Raw genomic sequence first — 22,938 nt, 5'->3', positions numbered from 1 at the left:
TGACCTAGCCAAGGTTCCGATTACTTCACATCAAATATTCCACTAAGAAAAATATTTTTGGTGGAAGATTTTGCAAATTTGGTAAATAAATAACCCAAAAATGTATATTTTGTTGTTTTCTTACTGTACCAAAAATGAACCGAACCATGACCTCTAAACCGAGGTACATACCGAACCGAAATTTTTGTGTACCATTACACCCCTGATATATATATTCCTCGCGCACTAATTGACTGAACACTGCGACGCGAGCGCGATGTCATGTTATCGATGGGAAAATGCATTTATAGACAATATGATTTGCCTGAGTGGCGAAGAAACAGAGTAACAAGCAGTAGAAAATGGATTATAAAGGACAGATTTAAAAAAATAATAATAAAAAAAATATATTTGTATTTTTTTAACTTGGACTTCCCTCGGGCCGGATTTTGGATGCTGGTGGGCTGCATCCGGCCCGCGGGCCGTAGTTTGAGGACCCTGTACTAAACTGTCCCATGTGTGATGTCTGTAGCAGTGTTTTCATGCTTATTTGTATGTGCTATCGTAATGTAATGAAGCTCGCGTCTTTAGCATTAGCGAACATGCTAACACGTTTACAAGTGTCTGTGTTAGTATTATTAACTTACAATGGCATTCTTTTGGTATCGTTCCAGTTTCATAAATTCCTCAGTAAATTCAACAAACCGTCACCGTGGAGATACTGAGTCTGTTTAGCTGATTGGAAAGCTAGCTTGCGCAGTTAGTGGGTCCATGACGATGAATTCTGTTTTTTTTTTTTTGATCAGCCGTTTTACAGGCACAGTTTTTGAAACAAATTTGAATAAACATTCAATAAAAATTCTCAAAAATTTTGTGGGTGCGGCTTTTATCCCGGTGCACTGTATAGTAGGGAAAATATGGTATTTACTAGTTAGAATGCATAAAAAAAAGAGAAACATACGTGTTGTTGTCGTACATAACGATTGTGAATGATAGACACAATTTTAAAACAAAGTGCAGTTCTCCTTTAACTGAAGTAAACAACATGTGACCAGCAAGAGTCAATGGAGCCTGCATAATGGCTTCTTACAGCCTCTTAACAGTGCACATAACCCTGATTCAAACAAAGTCCAAACATTTGTGTGATCACTTGTGTTTCCCACCAACTGCTCAGTGCTGCTGTCGTCTCTTCCTGTGCTTGCGGCGTCCAACATCTTGGAAAGGACCTACAGGTGGGTCGGGGGTCACCAAGCCATCCGTCAACCTCTGGTAGACTAGCGTGGAGTCTGAGGCCACGGCACACAGGAGCATCGGAAAGCCTCTGTCCAGCACGTGTCGTATACTGCAAATAAGTACAGATCATCAATTTCATTGATGTATCCATGCATCCATCTGCTAAACGGCTTATCCTCGTTAGAGATGCCACCTCACGATGGTGAGCTAGAGTCTATCCCAGCTGACTTTGAGTGAGATGCAGGGTACACCCTGGATTGTTGACCTTTCAATTACAGGACACATATGGTATAGACCAGAGGTGTCAAAGTCGTTTTTACTGAGGGTCACATCGCAGTTATGTTTGGTCCCAGAGGGCCGCTTTTAACAGCGAACATTATTATTACACACTTTTTTATGCATTTGATTAGATTTTTTTTAAACTAAAATGTAAAAAAATTATGGTAAATTGCAATAATTTCACCTTAAAATGTAATGTATATTACTGTAAATGGAAAACCCGTACTGCTGTTTTTATGGTAAAAAAAAAAAAAAAAAAGGCAGCTCAGTTGCCAGAATTTTACTGTAAAACTTACATTTGTTTTTTTAATGTAAATGTAAAAAAAAAACATTTTTACAGTAAACACCTGAGCTGCCAGTTTGTTTTGTTTTTTTTACAGCAAATCCACAACTGTAGATTTTTCAGTGTATTACTGTAAATGCCAAAACGGCACCACAGTTTATTACAGTAAAAAGAAGTACAGTTTTTTTCATTTAGTGAAAAATGCTATAAAAACCACAGTAAATTTCACAATTTTACCATGAAATCTATTGCTACTTGTACATTGCACAATTTGATGGATAACGTGCTTTGAAATCATTACTATTACTATTTATTTCTATTTAAAAAATGGTTTGAATGTTTGATAATATATTTTTGCATAATTAGACAATATTTAAGTTAACAAAATTTGCGATTGCATGGAGTGCTTTTTTGTTTTTCTGCCAAATTAGAAAGAAATAATACATTTAGTAAGACAAGTTTCAGTACTTTATTGATACATATTATTTCCAGGCTTTCGAGGGCCAAGTAAAATGGCCCCCGTGCCTTGGGTTTGACACCGGTGGTATAGACAAACACTCTTTTGCACTAGAGTTGCTAGATGATAAACGGCATAAATGATATAAATAGAGCTTATAATACTATTGATATTGTGATAATGCCTGTTGATGACACATTTTAGCTGTGTCCAGCAAGATTGACAGCGACAAGCTAACGTCCTTAACACACTGTAGCATTTTCACTAGCGTCCAATGTCTCCTTCACAGTACAAAGCCAATTCTCAAGTCTGCAATCCGAGCCTCCCTGACGGCACATAAACTATCGTATTGTCCGGACTATAGAGCGCACCCACTACATTTTAGAATAATTTTTTTTTCCCATATACCGTATTTTTCAGAGTATAAGTCGCTCCGGTTTATAAGTCGCACCGGCCGAAAATGCATAATAAAGAAGGAAAAAAACATATATAAGTCGCACTGGAGTATAAGTCGCATTTTTTGGGGAAATTTATTTGATAAAAGCCAACACCAAGAATAGACATTTGAAAGGCAATTTAAAATAAATAAAGAATAGTGAACAACAGGCTGAATAAGTGTACGTTATATGACGCATAAATAACCAACTAAGAACGTGCCTGGTATGTTAACGTAACATATTTTGGTAAGAGTCATTCAAATAACTATATCATATAGAACATGCTATACGTTTACCAAACAATCTGTCACTCCTAATCGCTAAATCCCATGAAATCTTATACGTCTAGTCTCTTACGTGAATGAGCTAAATAATATTATTTGATATTTTACGGTAATGTGTTAATAATTTCACACATAAATCGCTCCTGAGTATAAGTCGCACCCAAACTATGAAAAAAACTGCGACTTATAGTCCGAAAAATACGGTATTAGCCGCAGCAGACTATAAGCCGGAAATATACATATTGTGAAATGAGTCATCTACACAGAAATGTTTATTTACATACCCTAATTGTTTCCAAACGATGTCTGTAACACGGCAGTAAAACGGTAGATCAGACAAAACAGAAGTCATCGTCATGAACGCACTAGCTGCGAAAGCTCGCTCTCCAATCCGCTAAACAGACTCAATAGCTCCCTGGTGACATTTTGGTGAATTTACTGAGGAATTTGTGAAAGTGAAGCCATAAAAAAGAATGCCGTTGTAAGTTAATAATACAAACCCTGTGTCCATATGATTTGGGAAATTGTGTTAGATGTAAATATAAATGGAATACAATGATTTGCAAATCCTTTTCAACCCATATTCAATTGAATGCACTACAAAGACAAGATATTTAATGTTCGAACTCATAAACTTTATTTTTTTTTTTGCAAATAATAATTAACTTCGAATTTCATGGCTGCAACACGTGCCAAAGTAGTTGGAAAAGGGCATGTTCACCACTGTGTTACATGGCCTTTCCTTTTAACAACACTCAGTTAACGTTTGGGAACTGAGGAGACACATTTTTTAAGCTTCTCGGGTGGAATTCTTTCCCATTCTTGCTTGATGTACAGCTTAAGTTGTTCAACAGTCCGGGGGTCTCCTTTGTGGTATTTTAGGCTTCATATTGCGCCACACATTTTCAATGGGAGACAGGTCTGGACTACAGGCAGGCCAGTCTAGTACCCGCACCTCTTTTACTAAGAAGCCACATTGATGTAACACGTGGCTTGGCATTGTCTTGCTGAAATAAGCAGGGGCGTCCATGGTAACGTTGCTTGGATGGCAGCATATGTTGCTCCAAAAACCTGTATGTACCTTTCAGCATTAATGGCGCCTTCACAGATGTGTAAGTTATCCATGTCTTGGGCACTAATACACCCCCATACCATCACAGATGCTGGCGTTTCAACTTTGCGCCTGTAACGATCCGGATGGTTCTTTTCCTCTTTGGTCCGGAGGACATGGCGTCCACAGTTTCCAAAAACAATTTGAAATGTGGACTCGTCAGACCACAGAACACTTTTCCACTTTGTATCAGTCCATCTTAGATGAGCTCAGGCCCAGCGAAGCCGACGGCGTTTCTGGGTGTTGTTGATAAACGGTTTTCACCTTGCATAGGAGAGGTTTAACTTGCACTTACAGATGTAGCGACCAACTGTAGTTACTGACAGTGGGTTTCTGAATTGTTCCTGAGCCCATGTGGTGAGATCCTAATCTCGCTTGTTGATGCAGTACAGCCTGAGGGATTGAAGGTCACGGGCTTAGCTGCTTACGTGCAGTGATTTCTCCAGATTCTCTGAACCCTTTGATGATATTACGGACCGTAGATGTTGAAATCCCTACATTCCTTGCAATAGCTGGTTGAGAAAGGTTTTTCTTAAACTGTTCAACAATTTGCTCACGCATTTGTTGAAAAAGTAGTGACCCTCGCCCCATCCTTGTTTGTGAATGACTGAGCATTTCATGGAATCTACTTTTATACCCAATCATGGCACCCACCTGTTACCAATTTGCCTGTTCACCTGTGGGATGTTCCAAATAAGTGTTTGATGAGCATTCCTCAACTTTATCAGTATTTATTGCCACCTTTCTCAACTTCTTTGTCACGTGTTGCTGGCATCAAATTCTAAAGTTAATGATTATTTGCAGAAAAAAAAATGTTTATCAGTTTGAACATCAAATATGTTGTCTTTGTAGCATATTCAACTGAATATGGGTTGAAAATGATTTGCAAATCATCTAACACAATTTCCCGACTCATATGGATCACATTATGATAGCACGTACAAATATGCATGAAAACACACCTGCAGACATCAAACACACAGATCATCAACCATGTGTGGGTCTCTGAGTCGCTGCCTGGTGACTGGAGGCGGGGCATTATACTACCATTTTGGAAGCATAAGGGAGACCAGCTGACCTGCAGCAACCATAGAGGGATCACACTCCTCTCCATCGCCGGTAAACTCTTTACCCGCATATTACTCACCCGAGCTCAAACCTGCAACCAGAAGCAGACGCCGCCAAGAACAGGCCGGCTTCATGCCCAATCGTTCCACCACGGATCACATCTCTGCCATCCGGCTCTTAATAGAAAAGGCCCGGGAGTTCAGAAAGGACCGGCACCTCTACATTGCCTTCATTGACCTTAAGGCTGCCTTCGACACTGTGGACCACGGGTCCCTCTGGAACATCCTGAAGTCCCTCGGAGTCCCAACTAAAATCACCACACTCTTTCAGCAGTTGTATCAGGGTGCAGAAAGCTGTGTGCGTGTGAGCTGTAAAGACTCTGAGTGGTTCCCCATCAACAGCGGGGTCAGGCAAGGTTGTGTTGCCGCACCAGAACTATTTAACTGTGTCATCGACCACCTGATGTCCAGAGTCTGTGTGCGAGTCCCCGGGGTGTCACTTGGAAACTACACCCTAATGGACCTCGAATACGCCGATGACACCACCCTGTTCAGTGAGACCGCTGACCAGCTCAGGGAGGCCCTCGGTGTGTTTGATGAGGAGACCAAACAGCTCGGCCTGAAAATCAGCTGGTCCAAAACCGAACTCATGCATATCGGCGATGGACCAGACCCACCACCCTTCTTATTTGAGGATACCCCTGTCCACTTTGTCCCTACCTTCAGATACCTCGGCTCGACAGTCACCAACACCGGCGACCTCAAACGAGAGGTGGACCGCCTCCGCGCCCTTGCAGCCTCCGTCATGCAGTCCCTGTGGAGACCGTTGTGGCGACACCGGCACATATCTCGGGACACCAAGTTGAGGGTCTACAATTCCTCTGTCATCTCTGTCCTTCTGTACGGCTCGGAAACATGGCCGCTGAATAACATCCTGGCGGCCAGGCTAGATGGCTTTGATTCCAGAGCCCTCAGGAGGATAGAAGGCATCACGTGGAGCCAGCATGTCACCAACAAGACCCTAAGAGAGCTAACCCAACAGCTCCCAGCCTCTCGCCTCGCAGCAATGCGGCGAGTGCGCTGGTATGGCCATGTCATCCGTCTGCCGGGGGAACACCCCAAGCGCAAAATCCTGGACTTCAACCCGCAGCGAGCTGGCTGGAGACGCCCTAGAGGCGCCCCCAGGACTCGCTGGCTGGATGTATTAGCCCAGGACCTTAAGGCCTGCAATGTGACTATGGCACAAGCTCAACACCTTGCCCACAACAGACCCAGATGGAGAGACCTGGTTGCTATGGTCGGCTCTACGCGCCCTGAAGTGCAAGAGGACTAAGTAAGTAAGTAAGTAAGACATCAAACATGGGACGGTTTATCCATCCATCCATTTTCTACCGCTTGTCCCTTTCGGGGTCGCTGGAGCCTATGAATTAACCTATTTATATTGTAAAACTTTTAAACGTTGCTTGGAGTGATGGATGAAGAATCCATATGAATAAAAACGCTATGGATGATTAGAAGACAGAACAACATTTCTGCTTCCGGTTTAAAACTTTAAACAGCAGGAAAAACTTGTAGCATCCAGCTGCACCTGCAGTGAGCGATATCATACAAAAGATGGCGCCATAGCACAAACAAAAATACATTTAAGTGTCTTTGCATGCTTCCTCCCACCTCCAAAGACATGCACCTGGGGATAGGTTGATTGGCAACTCTAAATTGGCCCTAGTGTGTGAATGTGAGTGTGAATGTTGTCTGTCTATCTGTGTTGGCCCTGCGATGAGGTGGCGACTTGTCCAGGGTGTACCCCGCCTTCCGCCCGATTGTAGCTGAGATAGGCTCCAGCGCCCCCCGCGACCCCGAAGGGAATAAGCGGTAGAAAATGGATGGATGGATGGATGTGTTCAATGAAAAGTATTTGCCTAATTGCTGTCGGCGAAGAAAAATCCATAAATTAGCCGCACCGTTTTATAAGCCGTAGTATTCAAAGCGTAGGAAAAAAGTAGTGGCTTATAGTCCGGAATTTTCTGTATGTTTCTTACATGTATCATTGTCACGGGAGAACGAGGAATAGCTCAACATGCTACACTATACAATGTAAGAGGATATGCTAACAGCTATGCTATAGCTCTTGAATGTAGACAGAAGTGGGCGGAGTGATACGATTATTGGCAGTAACGATACCAAGTATAGTATCAGTAAATACGAAAGTGGATAGATCGATATCTATGTAATCAAAAACTATGTTGTTGTTTTGGTATTGTTAACAAACTCAGGAAACATGTCTCTGGACACAGGAGGACTTAAACGGCAAAACCCAACATTTTTAAATCACAGCAAATAGTAGGAAATAATTAAAATCCTGTGTTTTGCCCGATTATAATTGTGATAAAAAATGTAATTATTCAATGATGTTGAAAATTTCATGTATATTCATGAAATATTAATAAGCACTAAAAACAAAACTATGGATAAATGTACACAGATAAGCCATGTAGCAGGTAAAACACATTTATTAAAAACAAAACACAAATTGTAGGAATTTGTTACAAAATGTAGTCATTACACTTGCATCATCCATCCATCCATTTTTTTACCGCTTGTTCCCTTCAGGGTCGCGGGGGGGTGCTGGAGCCTATCTCAGCTACGTGGGTTCCCCGGAGGGAACCCACGCAGTCACGGGGAGAACATGCAAACTCCACACAGAAAGATCCCGAGGCCGGGATTGAACTCACGACTACTCAGGACCTTCGTATTGTGAGGCAGACGCAATAACCCCTCTCCCACCGTGCTGCCACACACACACACACACTTGCATCAGTTGATGCTAATTGGGCAGTTTTAATTCCGTTAATATTTGGCATCAAACCAAGCAGCTGTGTGAGCGTTTACGTATCTACATGTTATGTATCTACATGTTATCTATCTACATGTACACAGCAGGGGAGCTGGTTAATTTATGAGAGTAGTGTGTGTGTTTGTGAGAATGTCAACGTGTTGGCTGAGTAACGTCAGTGGGTGAGTGGGCGAGTAAAGAGAGAGAGAGAGGTAGCGGGTGCATTGCGCAGTAGAGTGATGAACGGGTCCAGTTGTGTCACGATTGTCACGAATCAGCGGCCTCGAATTCTAACTGGAAAGCAGAGCTTAGCAGACCCATTTCCGGGTAAAGTGAAGGGTGAAAACATCGACTCTGAAGGGACCGCCTGCCCTGTCCTCCTCGACTACGGTCTGCACCGGAGCCTAACAGCTGGACAGGTGTAACAACTACATTATCACCTGCCACTCTTTCCTTGTGCAGATCTGAATGCTTAATATTTAAATGTTTACCCAAGTTTGAAGCAAAGGTACGAATACCAATCGCCACATTTGGCAAGGCGTGTTTTAAAGCAGCTGTTGTGAGAGTAGCGTATGTGTGTGTGTGTGCTCCTTTAAGGCATTCAGATGAAAGAACGGCACCGATACTTTTCAAAGGTGGTATAGTTCCGATTTCAATTGATTAGTACCGCGATACTTAGTTAGTACCGGTATACCGTACAACCCTACAGTGTACAATTTGATGGATAACTTGTTTTGAGTCCAAGTAGATATCTGAGTATTTATTTTTATTTTTACAAAAGAAAAGTGTTTGAAATGTATGATTATAAAAAATGTGTTGATTGATTGAGACTTTTATTAGTGGATTGCACAGTACAGTACATATTCCGTACAATTGACCACTAAATGGTAACACCCGAATAAGTTTTTCAACTTGTTTAGGTTGGGGTCCACGTAATGTTGCATTATTAGATCATTAGATCATTAGATCATCATTATTAGCTACATGTATTTTCTTCTGTCAAAATGGAAAGAACAAATACATTTGGTAAGCTAAGATAAAATACTTTTTTGATGCATATTAATTCCAGGCTTTTGCGGGCCAAGTAAAAGCCTAAAATTTTTACAGAGTTTTACATCGGTTTTACATATGATCAGAAATCAAATCTGTAGATTCGCACATCTCTAAAATCCAGATCTCTCCACTGTGACGTGATAAACAGTTAATTTATAAAATTCAAAATAAGGGAGTCAGCTTTTCTTTGTCTTACCTTCTGTGGCTTATGAACTGACACACAGGCAGTGGAAAAACTGTCTGCATAGGCGAGCCTTCCGTCTCTTTTCCCTCTAACAAAACAAGCTGGAGTTCATCACTTTTAACACAGGACACCTCCTTCCAGTTACGCACTGCAAAGAACAAGAGTAAAGTGTGGTCGATGGTGAAATCGCTTTTAGAATTACAGCATTCACACAATAAGACACAAGCGAGAGTAATTATTGACAGTAGGTGTGTAACGGTATTGCAGATACACTGCAGTATTGCAGTTTCAAAGTCTTCACAATAATGCCGTGATGCGTGACGGTATTAATCAAAAACTTAGTGTGTGGTTTTTTTTCTGGCGCTTTAGCGTTGGCTGGGTCTGAAAATAAACTATGGCGCACTTATAATCCTTTTTTTTCCCTCAAAACTCGACAGTGCGCCTTATAACCTGGTGCGCCTAATGTACAGAATATTTCTGGTTTTGCTTAGCGACCTCGAAGCAATGTTAGTTGGCACATGGTGTAATGATAAGGTTTGACCAGTAGATGGCAGTCAAACATATGAGATACATGTAGACTGCACTATTATGACAATATGACAAAATGTTATATGTTCCATTGAAAATATACAAACCCCGTTTCCATACGAGTTGGGAAATTGTGTTAGATGTAAATATAAACGGAATACAATTACTTGCAAATCCTTTCAACCCATATTCAATTGAATGCACTACAAAGAAAAGATATTTGATGTTCAAACTCATAAACTTGATTTTTTTTTGCAAAAAATAATTAACTTCGAATTTCATGGCTGCAACACGTGCCAAAGTAGTTGGGAAAGGGCATGTTCACCACTGTGTTACATGGCCTTTCCTTTTAATAACACTCAGTAAACGTTTGGGAACTGAGGCGACACATTTTTTAAGCTTCTCAGGTGGAATTCTTTCCCATTCTTGCTTGTTGTACAGCTTAAGTTGTTCAACAGTCCGGGGGTCTCCGTTGTGGTATTTTAGGCTTCATAATGCGCCACACATTTTCAATGGGAGATAGGTCTGGACTACAGGCAGGCCAGTCTAGTACCCGCACTCTTTTACTATGAAGCCACGTTGATGTAACACGTGGCTTGGCATTGTCTTGCTGAAATAAGCAGGGGCGTCCATGGTAACGTTGCTTGGATGGCAACATATGTTGCTCCAAAACCTGTATGTACCATTCAGCATTAATGGTGCCTTCACAGATGTGTAACTTACCCATGTCTTGGGCACTAATACACCCCCATACCATCACACATGCTGCCTTTTCAACTTTGCGCCTATAACAATCCGGATGGTTCTTTTCCGCTTTGGTCCGGAGGACACGACGTCCACAGTTCCGAAAACAATTTGAAATGTGGACTCGTCAGACCACAGAACATTTTTCCACTTTGTATCAGTCCATCTTAGATGAGCTCAGGCCCAGCGTAGCCGACGGCGTTTCTGGGTGTTGTTGATAAACGGTTTTTGCCTTGCATAGAAGAGTTTTAACTTGCACTTACAGATGTAGTGACCAACTGTAGTTACTGACAGTGGGTTTCTGAAGTGTTCCTGAGCCCATGTGGTGATATCCTTTACACACTGATGTCGCTTTTTGATGCAGTACAGCCTGAGGGATCGAAGGTCACAGGCTTAGCTGCTTACGTGCAGTGATTTCTCCAGATTCTCTTAACTCTTTGATGATATTACGGACCGTAGATGGTGAAATCCCTAAATTCCTTGCAATAGCTGGTTGAGAAAGGTTTTTCTTAAACTGTTCAACAATTTGCTCACGCATTTGTTGACAAAGTGGTGACCCTCGTCCCATCCTTGTTTGTGAATGACTGAGCATTTCATGGAATCTACTTTTATACCCAATCATGGCACCCACCTGTTCCCAATTAGCCTGCACACCTGTGGGATGTTCCAAATAAGTGTTTGATGAGCATTCCTCAACTTTATCAGTATTTATTGCCACCTTTCCCAACTTCTTTGTCACATGTTGCTGGCATCAAATTCTTAAGTTAATGATTATTTGCAAAAAAAAAATGTTTATCAGTTTGACATCAAATATGTTGTCTTTGTAGCATATTCAACTGAATATGGGTTGAAAATTATTTGCAAATCATTGTATTCCATTTATATTTACATCCAACACAATTTCCCAACTCATATGGAAACGGGGTTTGTAGCATTATTAAAACTTACATTAAACGTTAACTTTTCTGAGGAACAGCATTTTCCAAACTGATATAAACAGGTCCACTGTGGAGGACACTGCTTCTCATAAAGTAAAAGTTGAAAAACACGGAAGTGAACATTATTATATTACACTAGATGTTTACATTGTCACTTTAAAATACACTAAATTGTAAAGTTGCTTTAATATTTGCTTGAAACAGTGGATGTTCCTGTAGTAATAAATATGATAAGAACATTTGAGCAGTACGTATTCAATTACAGTCAGTGGGTTTATCTAAACCAGTGGTTCCTAACCTAGGTTCGATCGAACCCTAGGGGTTCGGTGAGTCGGCCTCAGGGGTTCGGTGAAGCCTCCGCCGCGGAGATCAAGACACACCCAACTCATCGTGAAAATAAAAACTTCTCCCTATCGGCGTATTATGGATATTTGAGTCCTGGGCATGACGTTAAAGTGCATCCGGCAGTGGAGGCTCCTCTATGGGGTCTTGGAGCACTAGGAGGTAAATCCCTTTACTACTTTTACCCCAGGTGGCCCTTGGCAAAGGCCTAGTACCTGACTGCCCCTTAGCCAGGGATACGGTGAAGAGCTCAACGGCGGAGCAGGCAGAAGACGGTAGATTTAAGAACTACCACAACGGCTGCGATGGCGGCAGAAGGCTGCAGCAGAAAAGGGTCCCCAGTCTTCTTGGACTCCATGCCACTGGACCCCGATTCTGTCAAGGATCGTGTGGTGACTGTCTGTGCACCAGTCTCCCCACATAAAACAAAGGCACGCACAGGCATCCTCCTTAAAGGGATACACCCCTACCAGGAGGATCGTCATACTCGTTCGAGTGACCGCCGATGATATTATGGACTGTTCCCTCTAATTTTCCATCTGATTTGCAGGTGTGTAATTTGTTGTGAGTTCATGCACCGCGTTGGTTTTGTTCTTTGAACAAGGTGATGTTCATGCACGGTTCATTTTGTGCACCAGTAAAAAAACATGTACGGTAACTTTGTTTTGAATTTGAAAAAAAAAAAAACATTTTATTTTTCACTAAAGAAGGGTTCGGTGGATGCACATATGAAACTGGTGGGGTTCGGTACTTCCAACAAGGTTAAGAACAGAGGTGGGTAGAGTAGCCAGAAATTGTACTCAAGTAAGAGTACTGTTACTTTAGAGATTTATTACTCAAGTAAAAGTAACGAGTAGTCACCCAAATATTTACTTGAGTAAAAGTAAAAAGTATGTTGTGAAAAAACTACTCAAGTACTGAGTAACTGATGAGTAACATACACACTCATATCATATATATATATATATATATATATATATATATATATATATATATATACACATACATATACATTGATATATACAGTATATAATTTATATGTATTTATTTTGCTGTTTTTGTTTACATGTTAAAGGTGTTTTAATGAATATACATGCATGTTTAACATATAGATTCCTTTCTTTCATGTTGACAAGAATATAAGTTGGTGTATTACCTGATTCTGATGACTTGCATTGATTGTAATCAGACAGTAGTGATGATAACGTCCACGTTTTCAAATGGAGGAGAAGAAAAGTTCCTCCTTTCTGTCTAATACCACATAGTGGTGAGTTTTTGGCATCTTATTTTTTCCAGCTTCTATATTCGTTTTTATACACTTTACAAGAAATATATTGGCGTCAAACTCCGTAGCTTGCTAGCTTGTTTGCGCTGGCTTTCGGAGACTCTTATTTTGAAAGCGCAGGCGCGATGGAGCGGCACTTTTATTGTAAAGACAGGAACGTCCTTATGTGCGGTCAGTCTTTAGGCTTTTGACGGGAAGTACGGTTGGAATAAAAAAGTATCTTTTTTCCTTCACACTTTTGATTGATTGATTGGAACTTTTATTATTAGATTGCACAGAACAGTACACATTCCGTACAATTGACCACTAAATGGTAACACCCCCATAAGTTTTTCAACTTGTTTAAGTCAGGTCATGTGACCACCTGGCTCTGTTTGATTGGTCCAACGTCACCAGTGACTGCATCTGATTGGTGGAACGAAGTGAAATGTCACCAGTAAGGCAGGCACTATGAAGGTCTGTCTGACAGACCAAAACAAACAAAGCGTGCATTAACAGATCGATAAAAATTAGTAGCGAGTAGCGAGCTGAATGTAGATAAAAGTAGCGGAGTAAAAGTAGCGTTCCTTCTCTATAAATATACTTAAGTAAAAGTAAAAGTATGTTGCATTAAAACTACTCTTAGATGTACAATTTATCCCAAAAGTTACTCAAGTAGATGTAACGGAGTAAATGTAGCGCGTTACTACCCACCTCTGGTTAAGAACCACTGATCTAATCATTCCTGCTTCTTCATTTTACACACTACGTCATTTTAAAGTTGTTTTTTTTAATATAAATACCACAATAATACTGTGTGATTTTGGTACTGTCATTGTGTCACTATGAATTGATGTATCAAATTGTACGTACGAAACCAACATGTTATCAGAGGTGGGTAGTAACGCGCTACATTTACTCCGTTACATCTACTTGAGTAACTTTTGGGATAAATTGTACTTCTAAGAGTAGTTTTAATGCAACATACTTTTACTTTTACTTGAGTATATTTATAGAGAAGAAACGCTACTTTTACTCCGCTACTTTTATCTACATACAGCTCGCTACTCGCTACTATTTTTTATCGATCTGTTAATGCACGCTTTGTTTGTTTTGGTCTGTCAGACAGACCTTCATAGTGCCTGCGTTTCAACAAAACAGTCACTGGTGACGTTCACTCCGTTCCACCAATCAGATGCAGTCACTGGTGACGTTGGACCAATCAAACAGAGCCAGGCGGTCACATGACCTGACTTAAACAAGTTGAAAAAATTATTGGGGTGTTACCATTTAGTGGTCAATTGTACAGAATATATACTGTACTGTGCAATCTACTAATAAAAGTTTCAATCAATCAATCAAAAGTGTGAAGGAAAAAAGACCCTTTTATTTCAACCGTACATCCCGTCAAAAGCCTAAAGACTGACTGCACAGTTCCTGTCTTCACAATAAAAGTGCCGCTCCATCGCGCCTGTGCTTTCAAAACAAGAGTCTCCGAAAGCCAGCGCAAACAAGCTAGCAAGCTACGGAGTTTGCCGCCAATGTATTTCTTGTAAAGTGTATAAAAACGAATATGGAAGCTGGACAAATAAGATGCCAAAAATCAACCACTTTCATGTGGTATTAGACAGAAAGGAGGAACTTTTTTCTCCTCCATTTGAAAACGTGGACGCTATCAGCACTACTGTCTGATTACAATCAATGCAAGTCATCAGAATCAGGTAATACACCAACTTATATTCTTGTCTTCATGAAAGAAAGGAATCTATATGTGTTAAACATGCATGTATATTCATTAAAACACCTTTAACATGTAAACAAAAACGGCAAAATAAATAAATATAAATTATATACTGTATATATATATATATATATATATATATATATGTATAAATGTGTGTGTGTGTATATATATATATATATATATATATATATATATATATATATATATATATATATATATATATATATGATATGTGTGTGTATGTTACTCATCAGTTACTCAGTACTTGAGTAGTTTTTTCACAACATACTTTTTACTTTTACTCAAGTAAATATTTGGGTGACTACTCCTTACTTTTACTTGAGTAATAAATCTCTAAAGTAACAGTACTCTTACTTGAGTACAATTTCTGGCTACTCTACCCACCTCTGCATGTTATTACCTCTCCTTTCATCTTGGACTACTAAATGTATCTCAATTGTTGTTGTTTTTTAATAATACATAAATATATATTGTTGTGAAACTCACGCTCAGTAAGATCCATGTAAACAAGAAAAGCAGCATGCACTTGGGCACTGTCTTCCACGCCGAGGTTCTTCATAACGTGATACTGAATTAGAGACAAATGTGAGTAAAATGAGTTTTAGCAGCAATATTGACATTATATTTACATATAAACATACTCACCACCGGATGTTGCAGAATCCAGTTCGAAGACTCTTTCGACGAGTCCATTGCTGCCAAGTGCTAAAATCCAGCATGGACAGCGAGAAACAAATCTTACCCACTTCCACGCATTTGTTCGTGTTACTGTCATAGATTTACCACATAATTTTTGAATCAAATAAATAAGTGGTGCAAGGTTACTGTTAACAGTGTTTAGTATATTACTGTTAGTTTTACATTTCGAACGGACCCGTTCTGTCACTGCTTATGTGCAACAATTGAATGTGGTCGTCGTGGAACACGTTCGGATACTAATGTTCCGACTGCCAAGTAAATACAGAACAGGGCCACATTGTATGGAGAGAAATTTCTGTTTTTAGTGCAATGAACTTTAAAAAAAGATTTGCAAGAAAGAGAGATTTACCACAAACAAAATGACTGGCATCCAAAAAATATACATATTAATTGTAACCCAAAAATGATTTGTCACATACATTTTTTTTGTATACCTTGTATTTTTTTGGTTGCAGAACCAGTATTTTTGTTTGCAAATATTTTTAGTTTGAAAATAAATATTTGTTTTTATGTATGTATATATTTTCTTTCAAATTCAAAATCAATTTCAAGTCTATTGGTTGCGAATCCATGATTTTTATTTGTATGTATTTGCATTTTTTTAATCACATTTATCACCATAATATTGCCAATTAAATTATTTTTGGCTTTAACATTTTCAAGATCTTTGAAGGATTCTGTGTTTTTACTTTATTTTTTAGATTATGATTAAAACAAATAATCCAGGCAAACAAAAAATATATACAAATTATAAGCAACCTACATTTTTTTTATAAAAAAAAATTTTTAAATATTTTTTTGCTTGCAGATATTTTTTTTAATTGCAAATCCAGTATTTTAGTTAACTTATATTTTGCAATTTGTTTTTGTTTGAATTTCTTTATATATCCATTCATTATCTACCGATTGTCCCTTTTGGGGTTACGGGGGCGCTGGAGCCTATCTTTATATATATTTCAAATAAATGTTTTTGTTTGCAAATATATTTTGGCTGCAATTCAATCTTGTTTTGGTTACATAAAAATCCTCCTTTCCATAATATTCCCAATATAGATACTTTGGACTTTAAAATTGTCAAAATCCTTGAATGATTTTATGAATTTTCCTCTAATTTGTTGAACATGATTATAAACAATTCTAGGATAACAAAAACATTCCTAAACAAACATATTCTTGAAATACAACAATTTAAAATACAACATAAGATGGCAACAGCATAATACAATGTGTCCCTTATTCCCTTGTATTACATGCAATTGTTTGAGCCATGCCTCCTATGTACAATGATTTACTCCCTGACTTTTTGTTGAAACCTGTATGTACCTCTCAGCATTAATGGCGCCTTCACAGGTGTGTAATTTACCCATGCCTTTTGCACTAATACATCCCCATCCCATCACAGATGCTGGCTTTTTAAACTTTGCGCCAATAACAGTCCGTATGGTTCTTTTCCTCTGGACAACGTCCACAGTTTTCCTGGGGCCCGGCGAAGCGTTTATGAGTGTTGTTGATAAATGGCTTACACTTTGCATAGTAGAGTTTTAACTTGCACTTACAGATGTAGCGACGAACTGTGGTTACTGGCAGTGGTTTTCTGAAGTGTTCCTGAGCCCATGTGGTGATATCCTTTTACACACTGATGTCGCTTTTTGATGCAGTACCGCTTAAGGGATCAAAGGTCATGGGAATTCAATGTTGGTTTTCGGCCTTGCCGCTTACTTGCAGTGATTTCTCCAGATTCTCTGAACCTTTTGATAATATCACGGACCGTAGATGGTGAAATCCCTAAATTTCTTGCAATAGCTCGTTGAGAAATGTTGTTCCTAAACTGTTCGACAATTTGCTCATGCATTTGTTCACAAAGTGGTGACCCTCGCCCCATCCTTGTTTGTGAATGACTGAGCATATCCCATGGCAACCACCGGTTCCCAATTAGCCCGTTCACCAATGGGATGTTCTAAATAAGTGTTTGACGAGCATTCCTCAACTTTATCAGTCTTTTTTGCCACTTGTGCTAGCTTTTTTGGAACATGTTGCAGGCACCAAATCCCAAATGAGCTAATATTTGCAAAAAAACAACAAAATTTACCAGTTCGACCGTTAAGTATCTTGTCTTTGCAGTCTATTCAATTGAATATATGTGGAAAAGGATTTGCAAATCATTGTATTCTGTTTTTATTTACCATTTGTCATGATGTGGAGGTGACGAACCCCAAGATGCAGAGATGGCAGGCGGTGTACAAGAAAACATGGTTTAATGTTAAAAGAAAAGGTGAAAACAAAAAGCCGCACAAGGCGAAGGCACAACTTAAAGCAGGAAACAAAAGCTAACACTTAGCCTGAACTATGGACATGAAACAAAAAGTCACTAACTGTGGCATAAATAAACAAAACTTACTTGGCAAGGCACGAGCAGCATGAACTAAGCATGAAATCATCAGCATGAACTATTGTATCTCCAGAAAACAAGCATGAAACAGGGAGTCCACAGCATACAACAAACAATACTCCAGCACTGACTGGAGGACAAGGCAGGTTTAAATAATGCCTCTGATTAGTGCTCAGGCAGCAGGTGAGCGGGCGAACACTAATCAGAGGCAGGTGGAAATAATAAGTAACCATGGTAACTAAAACAAACAAGGGTGCACAAAAAACAGGAACTATGAAGTCCAAAACTAACAGAACATAAAACATGATCCGGGACATGGATCATGACACCATTTACACAACGTGCCAATGACATAATGCCAATTTGTACATTATGTCTCTTGGCTTTGTAGCACTCCGATTCGCCTTGGTCCTTTTCTTCCTGCACATCAGCACGGTGGAGCTGCTGGTGGAAATACCTAAGTGTTTATTGTCTATTGTGAGCGAACTGTGGTGCTGAATTTCCCCCAGGGATCAATAAAGTACTTTCTATTCTATTTTATTTTATCCCTTGCAGTCACCGGCCATGCAGAAGTCCTCTCTGCTCAAGCCTACAGTGCTGATCACCATCCTTGCGTGCAATGTCCAGCACAGCCTCCCTCACTTCTTGGAATGCATTGAGAGACTGGACTATCCAAAGGGCAAAATATCCATCTGGTAAATCATCATCTTTTGTTAAGACTACCGACTGATGAGGGAATGTCCTCTGTGTGACTTCAGGGCAGCCTCAGACCACAGTGCAGGCAACAGCACAGCCATGCTTCAGGAGTGGATCAATGGGTTGCAGCACCAGTACCATTCAGTGACGTGGAGGCCCATGGAGCAACCAAGGTGAACTTACATGTGCACTTAAAGGGGAACTATGATGAACTTAATATTTTCTGACTTATTTTTATTGTGGCGCATCACATTGGATTATGTGGCAGACCACTTTAATGATGTGGCCACATTAAATGACATGGAAGACCACATTAATGACGTGACAGACTATATCAAATGATGTGGCAGACCATAATAAATGATATGGCAGGCCACAATTATTTATGTGGCAGGCCATTTTAAATTACGTGGAAGACCACGTTGAATGACACAGTGGACCACAATAAATTATGTGACGGACCAACAAATTAAATAATGTGGCAGACCACAATAAATGATCAATCAATGTTTATTTATATAGCCCTAAATCACAAGTGTCTCAAAGGGCTGCACAAGCCACAACGACATCCTCGGTATAGCCCACATAAGGGCAAGGAAAAACTCACCCCAGTGGGACGTCGATGTGAATGACTATGAGAAACCTTGGAGAGGACCGCATATGTGGGTAACCCCCCCCCCCCCTGTAGGGAGACCGAATGCAATGGATGTCGAGTGGGTCTAACATAATATTGTGAGAGTCCAGTCCATAGTGGATCCAGCATAACAGTAAGAGTCCAGTCCACAGTGGGGTCAGCAGGAAACCATCCCGAGCGGAGACGGGTCAGCAGCGCAGAGATGTTCCCAACCGATATACAGGCGAGCGGTCCACCCCGGGTCCCGACCCCGGACAGCCAGCACCCCATCCATGGCCACCGGATCTGTGTGTCTCCCCTTCCACAAGGGATAGGGGGGAGCAGAGGAGAAAAGAAAAGAAACGGCAGATCAACTGGTCTAAAAAAAGGGGGGCTATTCAAAGGCTAGAGTATACAAATGAGTTTTGAGATGGGACTTAAATGATGTGGCCACAATAAATGACATGTCAGACCACATTAAACGATGTGGCAGACCACATTAAATTATGTGGGAGACCACGTTGAATGATGTGGTGCACCACATTAATGACATGACAGACTACATTAACGACGTGACAGACCACAATAAATGATTTGGCAGAACACGATAAATGATGTAGCAGACCACATTAAATGACATGGAAGACCACGTTAAACAATGTGCCAGACCACAATAAACAATTTGGCAGACAACAATAAACGATGTGGCCACGTTAAATTATGTGGAAGACCACACTGAATGACAGCGTGGAGCACATTATTGACATGGGGCAGACCTAGTACATGTTGGAGGGACTATGTCTCACAGCTGGCCTGGGAACGCCTCGGTATCCCCCCTGTAGAACTAGAGGAGGTGGCCGCGACCCGGACTCGGATAAGCGGTGGAAAAATGGATGGATGGAGATATATATATATATATATATATATATATATATATATATATATATACATTCGGGCTGCAACTAACGATTCATTTGATAATCAATTAATCTGTCGATTATTACTTCGATTAATCGATTAATAATCGGATAAAAGAGACAAACTACATTTCTATCCTTTCCAGTATTTTATTGAAAAAAAAACAGCATACTGGCACCATACTTATTTTGATTATTGGTTCTCAGTGGGCACAAGATATTAAAACAACGTTGAGGACTTGCTCAATTAGGTCCTGACGTTGAGTAACTTACACCTAACCTTGAATCAACATTTATTCAATGTCGGGTTCTGACGCTGATTTGACCATTGAATTTTGATCATTTTGCAACCAATATTCTACAACACGAATACAACGTTGGAACAACATGCTTTTTGACAGCGTTTATTCAATGACAGGTTGTGACGTTGATTTGACCATTGAAATTTGGTCATTGCCCAACAAACAACGTGGATCCAACGTTAGACACCAACGTTGTCTCAATTTACAAATACAACTATTTTGTAATGTTGTTTCACGGTCAGTTTTAAAAGACAGGTATGTATAATTAACGTTGTATCAATGTCTTGTGCCTGCTGGGAGGGGTGTCCAAACTACGACCCGTGGGCGTCTTCAGTTTGGCCCACAAGATGGCACAAGTTTAATAAGGAACCTGGCTCTCATTTTGAATTCTTGACAGCCTCGTTGCTGCCATTATATAGACAATGTGAGTAAATTAGGTTAACAACCATTAATTTTACTTTGAAGTGTACACAGCACAGCATTTACTTATAACCTATTTCAAACAAACTTTCCTACTCACGGCCCAAACTGCAAACAAAACACAAAAATTCAACACACATATCACAACCTGCTCACTGAACTTTGTATATGGTATAAAAAACATCAAAACACCACACATAATTCAAAATTACATCCATTTAAAACCGCTAAAATGCGTGATGGGAAAAATGCAAAACACTCTCCACACATATTCATGTTTGGCGCGTTTTAGGTGCTTGAGATTTCTGATTGATTACAAAACTTTAAGGAGGTCGTCTTGGAGTCGAACTTTCACATACTCTCAATACCCAAGTTAAAATAACATATATATACACACACACACACACACACACATACATACATACATACATACATACATACATACATACATATATAAATATACTAGAGATGTCTGATAATATCGGCCTGCTGATATTATCGGCCGATAAATGCGTTAAAATGTAATATCGGAAATTATCGGTATCGTTTTTTTATTATCGGTTTTTTATTTTTTATTTTTTTATTAAATCAACATAAAAAACACAAGATACACTTACAATTAGTGCACCAACCCAAAAAACCTCCCTCCCCCATTTACACTCATTCACACAAAAGGGTTGTTTCTTTCTGTTATTAATATTCTGGTTCCTACATTATATATCAATACAATATATATACAATACAATACAATCAATACAGTCTGCAAGGGATACAGTCCGTAAGCACACATTGTGCGTACTGCTGGTCCACTAATAGTACTAACCTTTAACAGTTAATTTTACTAATTTTCATTAATTACTAGTTTCTATGTAACTGTTTTTATATTGTTTTACTTTCTTTTTTATTCAAGAAAATGTTTTTAATTTATTTATCTTATTTTATTGTGTTAATTTTTTTTTAAAGTACCTTATCTTCACTATACCTGGTTGTCCAAATTAGGCATAATAATGTGTTAATTCCACGACTGTATATATCGGTTGATATCGGTATCGGTAATTAAAGAGTTGGACAATATCGGAATATCGGATATCGGCAAAAAGCCATTATCGGACATCCCTAATACACACATACATACATATATATATAGATATATACACACACACACACATTTATATATATATATATACATATACACACATTTACATATATATACACATACCGGTACATACATATACATACATATATATACACATACATACACACATATATATACACACATATATATATATATATATACACACATACATACATACATACATACATATATATATACACATACATACATATATATACACACAGATAGATACATACATACATACATACATACATACATACATACATACATACATACACAGTACAGGCCAAAAGTTTGGACACCTCATTCAATGTGTTTTCTTTATTTTCCATGACTATTTACATTGTAGATTGTCACTGAAGGCATCAAAACTATGAATGAACACACGTCCTGCACGGCAGAGGGAAGGAGACGACACCACTGCAGAACTGCGGTTTACCAGGTTTATTGAAACCTTTGATGAGTGTGTAGGGTGTGTATGCTACTTCAAGTGAATGAGTGAAGGCGATGTGTAGAATTAACAATGTAAACGTTACCCGGGTTGTTGTAAGTGCGTGTTGGATGAATCCCTTCATCAGTCCAGAGGGGCGAGGCAAAGAGGTATTCCGTGGGAAGGCAAGCGGTCGAGGGCAGAAGAGAAGCAACGATGTCCGTGTACAAGCAGGGGTTGAGGATCGGGGGAGGCAGTCCAAAGAGGAGTCGAGGCACACAGCTCAATCACAGGGAAGAGGAATGGCACTGCGGAAGACACACGGAAGGAGCACAGAGAAGGCGAGCAAGGTACGAGAGAGGGATGCCAGACCTGATGCTTACTGTGAAGATAGGCTATGTTCTGGCAAAGGTTCCATGGGTCCACTGGTCTTTATGCCGCTCCCTCTCATTACTCCCAGGTGCGCTGATTATCGATTGCCTGCAGCCTTGTCGCTGCGTGGGCGTGATGCGGCCATCACAAGCAGGGGGCGCGCTGCCAGCGGAGGGGCTGGCAG

At 39.8% G+C, this 22,938-nt stretch overlaps 1 protein-coding gene across 2 annotated transcripts; it reads right to left on the bottom strand.

The window, feature by feature from the left end:
• Window positions 1–384: 384 nt before the first annotated feature.
• Window positions 385–17,993, bottom strand: tsen15 (TSEN15 tRNA splicing endonuclease subunit). Of its 2 annotated transcripts, none has more exons than XM_061928171.1 (5): window positions 17,879–17,925; window positions 15,427–15,476; window positions 15,268–15,349; window positions 9,213–9,348; window positions 385–1,321 (listed from the first exon to the last, which is right to left on the bottom strand). In XM_061928171.1, the coding sequence occupies exons 1-5, from the start codon at window positions 17,922–17,924 to the stop codon at window positions 1,150–1,152; spliced, it is 486 nt and encodes a 161-aa protein (XP_061784155.1). In that variant the 5' UTR covers window position 17,925; the 3' UTR covers window positions 385–1,149. The 2 variants fall into 2 exon arrangements, with proteins under 2 accessions (XP_061784155.1, XP_061784158.1); XM_061928174.1 differs by having other exon boundaries at window positions 386–1,321; window positions 15,427–15,486; window positions 17,879–17,993.
• Window positions 17,994–22,938: the final 4,945 nt, after the last annotated feature.

This window comes from Nerophis lumbriciformis, linkage group LG03 (assembly GCF_033978685.3).
Source record: "Nerophis lumbriciformis linkage group LG03, RoL_Nlum_v2.1, whole genome shotgun sequence".
Classification (NCBI taxonomy): Eukaryota; Metazoa; Chordata; class Actinopteri; order Syngnathiformes; family Syngnathidae; genus Nerophis; species Nerophis lumbriciformis.
This window is presented reverse-complemented; position numbering and strand designations above follow the sequence as displayed.